We start from the raw sequence: 12,623 nt of genomic DNA, 5'->3' as shown, positions 1-12,623 counted from the left end.
GAGGAGCCTTTCCTTCGGCCGTAGAGACGTCAACACAGGCCTGGCTAGTTTTTTACCAGGACAAGTGGGTGCAGGAAAGGAGAGGAGTGGCTCTCCGTCTTGCAGCCTCTTCTCCCTCTCTCGCTCTCTCTGGCACTCTGACTGCTAGACTTGCAAATGAGCATTAGGTTAAGTGGTGAGGAGACTGATTCATTACACCAAGGAAACACTATATTACTGTGCATCCCTTATGGGATGCTCTGTCTGTGCCTTAATCTGCTCTATCTAGCCAGCTCACCTTCTCTCCTTTAGCAAAGTCTTAACGACAAAGCCACCCCTCAAATGGAGAGGTCTAATTGCATAGCACACTACTAAGCTCACCGCACATACAAAGCTTGGCAAATCCATTAGTGGCTTTCTAATCGGGGAGCAAGCTGAAGGGGGATGAAATGCGGGATAGATCAAGCAGCAAATTTTTAAATAACTGCTAGCAGATCTAATGTGTTTACGCTCAGTCATGCTTCCTTCCCCTCCCCCCACAACCCCCGTTAATCCTGAAATATTACTGCCATCTGGAACTGAGCATGCAGCAGGGAAAACATGTGTCACAAATTTGCCAGAGATACAACAGGTAGAGCATTTGTCAGTGCTCTGCAAAGCAGGGTCATCCGCGCTCTGCAGCCCGAGGGGTTGCAGCAGCCGCTTGCTTGAAGCCCAAGGGTCAGGCTGCCCGCGTGCCTTCTTGGGCTGCTTCTGTGGTGCCCCGACTGTGAAACAAATGGCAGCGGGCCAGGCAAGAGGGGGCAGTTGTCACTGGCACTTCCCTGTGCCCGCAGGGCTGAGCACGGCAAGATGTCTTGCCTGAGAATAAATGTGCACAGCTCAAACCTGTGCCTGGGTTCTCCCGGCGAGAGGCTTGGGAGTTGCTGGTTGCCAGCGGTCCTCGGCCGGAAGGAAGAATTACAGCCCAGTAGTGTTGCACTCCCGTGGCAGCTACAGAGACTGGGCAGCGTGGGGTGCTGTGTTCGGGCTCCACAGGTTGCAACTGCTGCTCAAGCTGCACATTACAAACTCCCTTGAAGGTGATGCTGTAGGGGGAAAAAAAGCTGCCTGTTTAAACTGCTTTGTGAAAGGTCACCTTCATGCACGAGAGGCCTGCAGTTTAACGCGGGGCGTTAACTCTCATCCTCGCTGTTTTAAAGAACAAAAAATCCAAAATATTTCCATCCAATGCTCATGCCCTTCCAAAACGCAGGGTCACTTCCCTGGGAATCCTCAGCTCCTCGGAGCTGTTGCTCTTCACGTACTCACACCAGCCAGTCCAGCAGGTCAGAAATGTAGAAGATTAGGTACAATTCAGACGCTTCACACGGGTTCACAGAAGTTTAGGGCTGGAGGAGACCTCATGCGATCATCGGGTCCAGCGCCCCTGCTCTGAAGAGGACAAACGTGCTTGGGGAGCCAATCGACGACCCTTTGGCATGTTTCATTTCGGTGAAAATGGTCTTTTAAAAACATTTTTAAGGTAGTGTAAGAGTCTGCGATGTTCCAGAAATTATGCAAGAAGCAAGAATTTCTTAGGGTGATCTCTCTCTCTTATTGGGCCAGCTGTGGCGTTAGGATAAAGTTAGATGTTTAACTTTATCCTGACTCCATAGTTGGACCAATAGGAGAGATCACCCTAAGAAAACTTGGGCTCTTGCTTTTTTTTAATTAACAAACTCCACTGTTTATTTATCAGCTGGCTCATTGTAGGAATAAATCACTGGCAACCACAGCTCCAAATCGGGCCGTTATCATAAAGCTGAGCGTGCATGCGGTCCGTAGGCAGAAACAAAAGCTGTGCGTGAAAAGATCTGAATGCTGAGTGCTACAGTTTGCTTATTTATGTGGCGGAGTTTAAATTCAGCTTTAAACACTTTCCAAAACCAGCAGCAAATCTCTAGCCATAATAGGCAGCTCTAATTTAATGTGCCCAGAGTCCCCGAGATGAAAGTGCGTATTTGATTATTTTCTTGTTTGGTTTAGTGCTGCAGCTAAAAGCGAAGCATCCGTTCTACTAGCTGCCTACCTGGGAATTAGGGGACGCAGATTTTTAGGGCCAGAGACTGAGACTTCTCTGCTTTATTCTTAGTGGCGTGACCATGGGGCTAGTTGCTGCTTGGCCATCCTGTTCCTCTGCTCCTCGGTCAGTAAAATGAGATTAATGGCCTATTGCAGAACGCTCTTCTGAGGGTGTGAAAGCCTAGCTTTGAAATCCTTGGATGCAGTATGCTGTACCAATGCAAAGAAATAGCGCTAATGATGATTCTGCTTCTGAACTGCATTAAAGCACTCTTGTACTTGTCAGGGTTTAGAGGATAGCATAGATGCACATTTTGCCCAGAGTTTTTTTTTTTAAAGAAGAGAAAATGTTCTTTCTGGAGACCTTTCCCGAGAGGAAAGGCCTTTTTATTGGCTTTTCCGAAGCGTTGTCTTTATCTGTTCCAATGTGCTGGGTTTATAATGAGCTGCACAGCTGGAGTCCCAGTAACTAACTGAATAATCCCAAATTGGTGCCTTTTGGGAATGCCCAAGTCAGAGCTGCCTTGGTTCTGCTTCAGGAAGAGTCAGCAGAAGAGTTTGGTAGAGTCTCTCTGGAGTGATTTCGGTCTGACAAGGGGGACTGCAGCATTGCAGTCCTCTCTCCAGCCTGAGAGTCAGTACATTTTTGGGCAGTGACCACTTGCGTCTAATGCCAAATATGCCCTGGATACTTTTGACGGATGAAGTCTTCAGCACTAATGCTTAGTTTGTAAGTGTATTGTATTGGAGTCCAGGTTACTTTTCTGTGGCCTTTGTGGCCACAGGACAATAGCAGCCACTTTTCTGTCCTTGGATACAGTTAACTGTGGAAGGTTTGGGTTGATGGCTTGCTGGGGAGGGAGAGCTGTCGCAACCTTGATTTACTGGCCAGCTTTTGTATTGCTTGGTTTTTATATTTCGATTGGGATTCTGTTTAATGTGTGGCGCTTTCTTGTCCTTTTTTTCTCTTAGAGATCCGTGCCCAACTCATAGAGCAGCTGAAATGCCTTGACCAGCAATGTGAGCTCCGGGTCCAGTTGCTGCAGGACCTGCAGGACTTCTTCCGCAAGAAGGCAGAGATCGAGACGGATTACTCGAGGAACCTGGAGAAGCTGGCTGAGAGGTTCCTGGCTAAAACGAGGAGCACCAAAGACCAGCAGTTCAAGTACGGTGTTCCAGAGCTCCTTCTGGAGGCTGAGGGGTTGCACCCTGGGGTGGGAGGAGAGAGCTGAAATACTGAATGTGGGGGCCAGTGGTTTGCGATACACGGTGGGAGAAAGCACTCCTTCTCCCAGGCTGTGGCATCTGCGCTACAAATGCAGACCTTATTTTGCTTCTGAATGATAGCCTGTTAATCGGCACAGTACGAATTATCCTGGTGGACTGTCGCCCAAGGGGAAAGGAATGAGGGAATAGGTATGATCCAGAGAGGATAATTTAACTGGGGAGAGATGCATGTAGAGTTGGATGGTTTTTGATCAGAGATGGTGCTGTGGGTGGTGGTAGGGACTCTTCTATATTTGTGTGGCTTTATCCTGGCTCTTGAGAAAGTGACTTGTCCTAGTCCAGTGATTTATTGGGCTGAAACAATACAGCGCAACTCAAAACACCTTTCAGAAAATATTTGTGTCCACAGTACTTGGACAGCCACGATCTGGGGTTTCAAGTGGATCCAGTTCTGTGAAGTGTTTGTGGTACCTAGCTGTTAACACGATGGGCATGCTTACAAATCTCTTAACTAGAAGATGCTTGTCTTATAATGTTATCTCCATTCATGCAGCGATGCTTTCATGTGATCTCGGTCAGTCCGTAAAAATGATGCTTCTGCACAGGTTAGGTTGAGCTCATAGTGCAACTCTCTTTACACACGTCTCACTGGCTTATAATGATACTTTCTGATGGCCTCAGGAGGTTGTCTTGGGCTGCTGCTTTTCCTATCCTTTCCCCACCCCCACCCTTTATCCTTACTGTTCTGGCCACTTAAATAAGGTTAAACAGCATGTGTTGCAAATATGTTTGGCATGACAAATGTCTCATTTTTCTTCCCCTCCCTCCCTCAAGGCATGAATTTATACTTGTTAACTGTGGTTTAGACCAGGGTATATATGTGTACACACATGCATGTGCACACGCAAAGTTTGCTTAATATAGAGAGGCTTAATGTTTGGAGACCAAGATGGGGCTAGATTGCCAGAACAAAGCTCTGACTCTCTTCCCTGGAGCTCTTGCAGCTGATATCCCAACAATGCATGAAGCTTGTCAAGTTTTGTTGTCAGGATAGCAGCTGTGGTGGCATTTCCAGGCAAAAGCAGCCTTGGGATATGAATCATTTCAGCTTTGGACAGATTAGCTTGTCCTCTGCTGATCAGATCCATCTGGATCTGCCTCCGCCCAAAATGCAGTTTATTTCAATTTCTAGCTGTGTTTTGAATCGGAGCAATATCTTTATCAGGGTGGGTTTAATTTTTTTTTTTTTCTTATTTTTTATTACCGCGTTTGAGGGAGCGTGGTGGCGGAGCAGCAGCTTTCCTTTCTTGCTAGAAATCCTTTGCCTCAAAGCCATTAAATAGTCACCCTTTTGACTTCTGTTTTTATACAGCTTTGATGCGATTCACCTTTTGTTCTCTGCCAAACTGGTACTTAATACAAATATTCTCATTAAAGCATGCACACTGCACTGCATCACCTGCGAAGCCTGACCCCTAGGCAGAGCTATTAAACAGAGATTGCGGGAGAATTCTTTATAGTGCCGTAATTGTGTTGCAAACATTTTTTTTTTCCCCCTTGCCCTTCTTTCCAGCGGTAGTGAAGGCCTTTTTAAAAACTGTAAGCTGTTCACATTGTGCAGACACCACTAAAACAGGACTGAAGAAATCATCTCTCGAGCTCTTTGAGTATCTGTGTGGCTTCAGTTGGGCCGTTTTTGTTATTTTTCCAGTGAAATTTGAGAAGATAAACTTACGTTAAGGGAGAACATGAACATGCCAAATGGCAAAACTCTTGCGTTGGGGTTTTTTTTTTAGTAATGGATGGGGGGTGCTTTCTTCCTGGTCAGAGGGCTTAGATCGGATCTTGAGTATTGTTGCCGCTGGTAGAGTCGTCTCCAAAGATGTGGCACGCTACGTGTTAATCAGTTGGGTAGGACATTGCAATAAATCACTTTTGGGTTTCTGTTTGTGCAGCGTCTTTTATACAACAGAGCTTCGTCTTGCACTTGTGCTAGCTTGTGAAAAATAAGAACAGCTTTGCCCAGTGGCAGAGGGATTGAAAAGCCCCAGTGAGTTTGGCACGCGGCCGTTCTAAGCCAGGCATGAGCCATATTCAGTGGTGTTTCCGTAGTAGATGCCTATCCTCTTCCAGGTGCGGCTCTAGGTGTTTCCCTGAAGGTTCAGGAGCCCCGTGCCCTGAGACGGCTTTATCGCTAGGTTCCACAGTCATTGCTAAGACTGGCTGGAGCAATCCTGTCGGCCCTTCCTCAAACGCACCTTTCTCAGGCCACCAAAAATGAATTTTCAAAATGGAAGGTCCTTTTGCATTTGGAATATGCTCCTTCAATTATTTTGGAGCCCAGATTTGACAGTGGTCACACTCTTAGGTTTTTTGTTTGTTTTTTTTCTCTTTGCCTCTAACAGATCTAATCGGGTGCTGGATGGATTTCTGGTCGCAGGAGTAGTAATGGCTTTGAAGACGTTTATTGTCTGTTGCTCTGTTGGTAACTTGTTTGGTCATTTTAAATAAACAAGTAATACTTCAAAAATGAACAGCTAAGTAAGCCAGCAACCTGTTGCTTGGTGGGACAGTGTACAGTGTCACCATACTGAAGGCTAGCAGAAGATTGGAGGGGCTCGAGCATGGCTGTAAATCTTGAGCTAGATTTCCCCAAACCGTGGCATACTAGGGTCCAATGTCATTCGTGAGCTCTGTGCAGCTCCCATGTGAGCGTTGCCTGTTGTAAGAGTTGCGGGAGAGGCCTAGATGCAATGGAGTTGTACCACTGAGCTGCAGGTGCTGTTTGCAGCATAGCCCCTTGGTAATAGCATCCAGCTGCCTCGCGGAGGAAACGAGGAAAAAAGCAATTGGTGCCATGACTTTTTTTTGTTGTTGTTGTTCTGTTTTGTTGGGGAGAGGTATCATATTTGTAACTTCTTGCTTTCTTGCACAGTAGACAGACAAGGGTTTCGAGTGGTGGCAAAGTTAGGGTATGTGAGTTTAAGTCGGAATAGCATTGTTGGAAAAAAGCGTTTGGTCTCGCACGGGATGTAGCGTACACAGCATATGGTTTTTGATGAGGCCCATCTTACGCACCATCCTCTCGCTTGGTGGCCTGAGACGGGGCAGTGCAATGACTTGTCTGAGGCCACGAGCCATAGTGAGTCATTTGCGCAGTGAGAATTGGAAGCTGAGATGCTTTTGGAGCCAGCCCCGCGTTGCGTCTGCGAGAGCATGTGGTCTCCCCTTCCTTGAACGGGGCGGGGAACGAGGTGGGGTTAGCCACTTACCTACTGTGGTTCTTGTGAGGAGCCAGGGAACGCTTTGGTTTCTGCAAACGTAAAACGCCGCCTTTGCAATAGGGAACAGTTTAAGCAGATGCAGCACCTATGCTTTTTCAGGCAAACGTATAGGTTTTTAGGTAACCTAGAAGTCTTTTAGAAATGATTGTTAAAATGCAGCAGAAGTGCCTTTTAGGGATGGTTTGAAGGAGGAAAGAGGCGGTTGCAGCTGCTCCAAGCATACGAGGCAGCCCGAATAGTAAGGGTAGTAAAAGACGATGACCGTGGTCAGGAGAGAATCATCCAGCAAAAAAAACCCACCGTGGTGTGGGTAAGGCAAAGTGACTTGGGGGCATTTTACGGGGGGAAGGAGTTAGCAGGAGACCCGAGGAAGGGGCTGTGCTAGCAGCAGCCTTTGGAGACGGGGTCCGCTCCCTGCAGGATCTTCTCTGCTTGCTGGAGTGAGGCGCGATTTGTGGGGTCTCCTGAAATGACACCACGGGGTAGTTTTGACATCCCATTACCATATTACGCCTTTCCACATGCTCGGTGTGACACAAAATATCCATTTTCGTGGGAGCGGAGTTTGTCCTGCTGGACATTGAGAAATGGTCAACTTCTGCGAGAGGCAAACCTCTGTCTCCCTCGGACAAAGAGGCCTTATATTATTTTTTGTTCCTCTGCCCTTCTTAGAAGGATCCCCATGTCTCCAAGATTTCTCATGTCAAATGTGCCTGTAGTTAATATTTAATGGACTGCTATTGTTACTGGGCCATCTGAGTGAATGCTTTGTAGACATAAGCTGGATAGTTAGGGTTGAGTTCAAATCCTAATTGCTTATCACAAGCGCAATTCGCTCCTGAGCAGAGGAGGAGGGAACTCAGCCAATATGTCCTTTTTTTGGTGCAAATTTTCAAGTCGCATTCAAACCTGAAGCTTCTTAATAGACCATCTGAGCAAAGCCAGCTGTCAGAATTTGATCCCCGTGGACTTCTGGTATTGCATGACTTTACAGGACATGCACAGCCCTGTGGCTACTCTGTAATTGGGTGGCCGCGACCCTATAAATATAGGATAATAACACGTTCCTTTGGATAATGTGGTAATTATGTTGGATGGTACCATGTCATTCGGTGACTGGTTACCATGTCACTTGCAGTTTTTAGGTCTCGTATGATACTGGGGAAGAGGAAATTTTGTCAGGCAGTTACCCTGTAATTTGCATCTACTTTCATAGTCAATAGCTAGCATGCAACTGCCAAGTTACTCCGAGTGCGTTCAGTTAGGGGAATGCTGTCGAGGACAAAGGGCCCAAAGTCTGCCTCTTGAAATGGAAATTATTTCCCCTACCAGCCGTTGTGGATCACAAGAACACGGCTGCAGAGAAACCAGTACTGTGAACTACGGGCTTCGGTGAGACGGCCACATCTTCCAAAAAAGAAACCCGTGACGGTGTGTTTGTGGCAATGGGATGGGGTTTTGAAGTTGCTGGCCCTTTCCTCCTGGTGTTGGCTCCCTGATCAGAAACTATGCTTAGGCAATGATGGTGTTGAAAGAGGGTGCTAGTATTTTGCAGAGGGGTGTGTGCGCGTATATAAAACGGGGTTCCCTAGAAGATATCAGCCCTACAAGAGTAGGTGAATGGCGTCCTCCATTTTACAGCCTGGGAAGTTGAGGGACAGATGATTTTTAACCCTGACCAAGGTGACGTGCAAGTTGATGACAAAATTGGAATGAACTCTGGTTTCTCTTCCTTTAACATTATGCCTTGTCACTTAGAGCTGCTGATCCTGATATTGCACCTCTTTAAAACAGGGGCTTCAGTTAAGCAGACTGCATCGGGACAATATTGGTAGCAGAGAGGAATTGCCCCGCACCTTCTCTGGTGCCTTCTGCTTGGTATTTCTTTGGAAGAGGTAGAGTTCAGAAGAAACCTAGGGGCGGGTTTCCCCCAAAGCCCAGTTTCTCTAGCTGCAGCTGCTGTCACAGGAGATGGTCTTTCATACGTCGAGTATACTCAGCTCTTCCTAAAAATCTGGCTGTTTTGAGGACTCAAATGGGGGCATCCTCTGGAATTGATGTCACTATGACTTGTCCTCAGCTCTGACAAGTTGTTCAGTTGAAACAGGGCTGCATTTGGGTTGGTTCCCACCACCCCCACCCCATTTACTGAAGGGCCCATCCTTGTCCAGTGTGGTTTTGCCAACTCTCAACCCAAGCACCTTTTTAATCCAACCTAAAGAACCTTACCTGTGCCTTGGATCGCTCAATCCTCCACCATGAACAACATCAGTAATATTGCAAATCTTGAGCAACTTCCTTAAAGGGAGGAATTGACTAAAAAGGCTGTGCTATTTTAAGCCAGGATTATAAAATGGCTTTAGAAAGCCAGGATAATCTTTGGAAGTAGGATGCGAAGCAGCAATTGTCAACTCCTGAATCAAAGAACGGCTGGGACATCCCAGCATGAAATTCAGACGACTTTTTGGCAGCTTCTGCATTGAAGCAGAGGATGCAGAATAAGTCTGGCAGCCTTTGGGCTGAGCACTTGTAAACAACAGATGTTCATAACTAAAATCTTTGGAAAGTGGGGGGTGGGGAGCAGCATATATGTCGGTGCTTGAAAGTCTTTGGATGTACAATGGGCAGAAGTAGTGTCAAGTTGGCTTTCGGAAGGGGAAACTAGATGTTGATGTGCATTAAGAATTTGCAGATGGATCCTTAGGTTTTCAGATATTTACTTAGTGGAGGGGGAACGGAGGCTTTGGGGGGGATTTTTAGTAAAATGTTTTGACCACAGAAATGGATGGTTTAATTGTGCAAAACCAAACAACCTTATAAGGTGGTTATAAATGTTCCCACGGTAATATTTTTGGCCACTGAGTGTTTCGCATGGTGAAACCAGGGATTGAATTGTCTCTTTCCTGAGAGCAGTCATTAGAAAAAAGGATCTGTGAAAACACTGTTTCTGGAGAACAAAGATCTACAATTAGCTGCCAGCTGAGATGGTCCAGTGCTCCACCACATCACCTGTGCTTGTTTAGAATAGGGTTAGGGTGGGTGGGGCAAAATGATGGATGTGGCCGGACTCCATTTCCCAGCAGACCCTGCCTGCGTCACGATGGCTGGTTTCCATAGGGACCCTAGCAGTGGCGGCACTGTGACCACGCAGGGCAAGGGTTTCCGTGGAGACTGCCCCAGGGTGTACAGCTGGTCGGGCCCGGCCCGGGGCGGGGATATTCCAGCGGGGACGGTGTGGTGCAGAGCGATGGTCTGGTGCCTACATGCCCTTGCCCGGGGCCTACGGGCAGCAGCTTGCAGCTCTGCTCTGTCACTGCTGCAAGATCCCAGCCCTGGAGCGCCTCCCCACTCAATTGCGCGCGCCCTGCCAGCGCCGCTGGGGCTGGTCTCCGTGGATACCCTGGCCCCGTGCCATCATGGCGCTGCCACTCCTGGGGTCTCCGTGGAAACGGGCCCCGGTGGCACGGGCAGGGGCTGCTAAGAAATGGAGGCCTCTGCGGGCTGGACTTATCCCCTAACCCAGCGGTGGGCAAAGTGGTGATTGTCCAGGCCTGTCTGCATGTGATTTCTTCCACCAGTGCGATAGTTAAGGACCCTAATTTCCCTAGTATAAACGTGGCCTCTCTTTCTAGCCACGTGCTGTGAAGTAGACTTCGCAATCCAAAGCCTGTCCCACGTCCCTGGCGTTTCTGCCTTTGATACCAGCGTGGATTCGGTGGGCGCTACGTCCAGGCCGATAGTCAGAAATATTATGCTGCGTACCGTGTCGACTGTGAAGGTCAGAGGTCTGCGGATGTAGGGCGCTGGTTTCTCAGTCTCCTGATTTAAAAGCTGGCGGCCGCTACAGAAATGCTGGAATTGAGGCGAGGTGAGAAATGACTAAGATGGATTCTCCAGTCAGAGCAGACTGTGCTTACTATCTCCCGACGCACTGGGGCTAGGAAAAAATGGTGTGTAGATGTGTAAAAGTGGATGCCTCCTCTTCCTGTGTAGTTACATGGGGAACCCATTAATTTCTAGCCTGCATGCTATGTGGTATCAGTTTTTGAGCTGTCACCGATGGATTGCTTTACCAGGACATCACCTAGTTAATGTGGACTTTGGGTGGTAACCCGGATCTTTGGCAAGTTCTGGTTCCCTGGAGGGTTAGCCTTCTCAGGTAATGAGCCCCTTAGGCATAAAATATTATTCTTCACCCAGGAAATAAAATTTCCCGTTTAATACAAGCCGTAGTTAAAGGCTTGCAGTCAATGTTTGGTGTTACTTGGCCTATTTTTTTCTTTAATTGCTTCTGCTTGCCAAGGCTTTGTGATTGTTCAGAGGGAGGCTTCAGAATGGACGTTTTCACTAAATTTAGTCTCTCTGCCCCAAGCCCCCTTCATATTTTTTTAATAAAGTAGTGACCATGTGCAAAAGCTGGAAATGACGATGGGTGTTAGGACCTAAAATTACTTCCTTCTACAGATAAGGCTTTCCCTCAAGGTTTCAAAACCTCATGTGTTAAGGGGGAAGCACTGAAGGATTTTTGGCACAGATGGTATCTGCTGTTGTCACCAGGGTGGGAGCGTCCCCAGTGTTAACAGTGGCACAGACTTTAGGACATTGAGTCTATTGTGGACAAGGACGACTTGCTGGCCCTTGATGTCGCATGATGAATTGGGCGACCTGCATTGAAGACTAGGCCAGTTCCTTGTCATTCGGATGAAATATAAATGATGCACTTAAAGATTTGAGCTGCTTCTCCCTTGCTTCTTGGATAAACTGAGTCCCTGAAGCTACCGTTTTGTCAGCACTGGTGTCCCTCCTAAATTGCCCTTTCATGTTGTGGCAGCAGTGGAAAATTTGCTTTCTAGTGATAAGTTTGGAGGGGAGCCATTGAATTTGGTGCGCTCGCAGAGATGAAGTGACAGGGCAGCGTCCATGTAAAGGCCCGATCTCGGAGGCTGTATGTTTTGGGTCTGTTTCCCGGGGGTGCCGCCGTCCTCCCCTGGCTCTTGTTCCCTTGCGTTAACCTCCTCCCCAAGTCGCTGTCTCTTGTTTAGCAGACCTGAGGCATGTTTTCTGCTGCTGGGTTGAATCAGTATTATTGCCTGCCTTCATGAACATCTCTAGCCTCTGCTTCTTTCTCCTGAGTGAAGTAAAGCAGACTTCTCTGCTGGTCGGTGACTTCCTTGGACAAATCCGGTGGATGAGCTACACCGTGTCGGGTGCTTGGGATCAGTCTTCCATACTGATCTGGGAATGGGCCAGCTGAGACCTTTTGGGTTGTGGAGGATCCCTTACAACCACAGAGCTTGGCTCTGTGGACTCTTTTAATCTGCATGCAGCCTTCCTCCCCTCGCTCCCCAAAACCCACAAGCTTTACGCCTGGCCTCAGCAAGGTCCCTAAATCGACTGCTGTCCTGCTCCAGTCCCATTGCCCCGTCTCTTTTTGCTTAACGGAAAACTCAGCATCGTTGTCTCCTGTCCCCTGAACGAAGGAATTTTAGCTTTGGCTGAACTAGTACTGTGGATGGGAACATCTCCAAACTTTTCAGCTGTCTTGCTCCTATTTTGAGCTAACCTTGAGCACAGTTCACCTGTTGGGAGTACTTCTGCCAAATCCAGGAGACTGAATGGAAGCTGATCGTTGATTTACAGATAGGGATCACTTGTACAGTGTTCACATTTCATACTTCTCCTCCTTCGTGGCTGGCCTTAAATCAGAACCAGAATAAAATTTGCCAGTCCTTCTGAGACTTGAAATGGGTGGGGATGCTAGCAGTCCTCCTCAGTGCTGTCTGCCTGCAGTTAGGATGGAAACGATGATATTTTACCTCTCCCTCTGTGGCTTGGCTGTGTGCTAGGACAACGGCATTGCATCCCACCCCGGAGACAAAGCACTTGAGCAGTAGCTGAAGCAATTTTGTGTGAGACCAGAAGTTGCTTGTGTGTGTGGTGCACGATGCGGATATTGTAACTGGTTCAGGTGCCTTTGAACAGATGCGTGGGTGCAGTTTTTGTAACGCGTTAAGGTTTTCTTTGAGGAATGATACTTGGAGAGTGTGTGTGTGTGTATGTATATATATA

General features: G+C 47.6%; 1 protein-coding gene across 4 annotated transcripts in view; it reads left to right on the top strand.

Annotated features, from left to right (window-relative positions):
• SRGAP2 (SLIT-ROBO Rho GTPase activating protein 2) overlaps positions 1–12,623 on the top strand; it is a 160,266-nt gene that overhangs the window by 62,764 nt on the left and 84,879 nt on the right. For all 4 annotated transcript variants that reach the window (XM_019546531.1, XM_019546530.1, XM_019546532.1 and 1 more), the window contains exon 2: positions 3,016–3,208. In XM_019546531.1, coding sequence (XP_019402076.1) covers positions 3,016–3,208 — 193 coding nt within the window. The remainder of the gene's footprint in view (positions 1–3,015; positions 3,209–12,623) is intronic.

The sequence above is a fragment of the Crocodylus porosus genome, unplaced genomic scaffold (assembly GCF_001723895.1).
Source record: "Crocodylus porosus isolate Cpor-Errol unplaced genomic scaffold, CroPor_comp1, whole genome shotgun sequence".
Taxonomy (NCBI): domain Eukaryota; kingdom Metazoa; phylum Chordata; order Crocodylia; family Crocodylidae; genus Crocodylus; species Crocodylus porosus.
The sequence above is the reverse complement of the archived record's forward strand: the minus strand, read 5'-3'. Positions and strand labels throughout refer to the sequence as shown.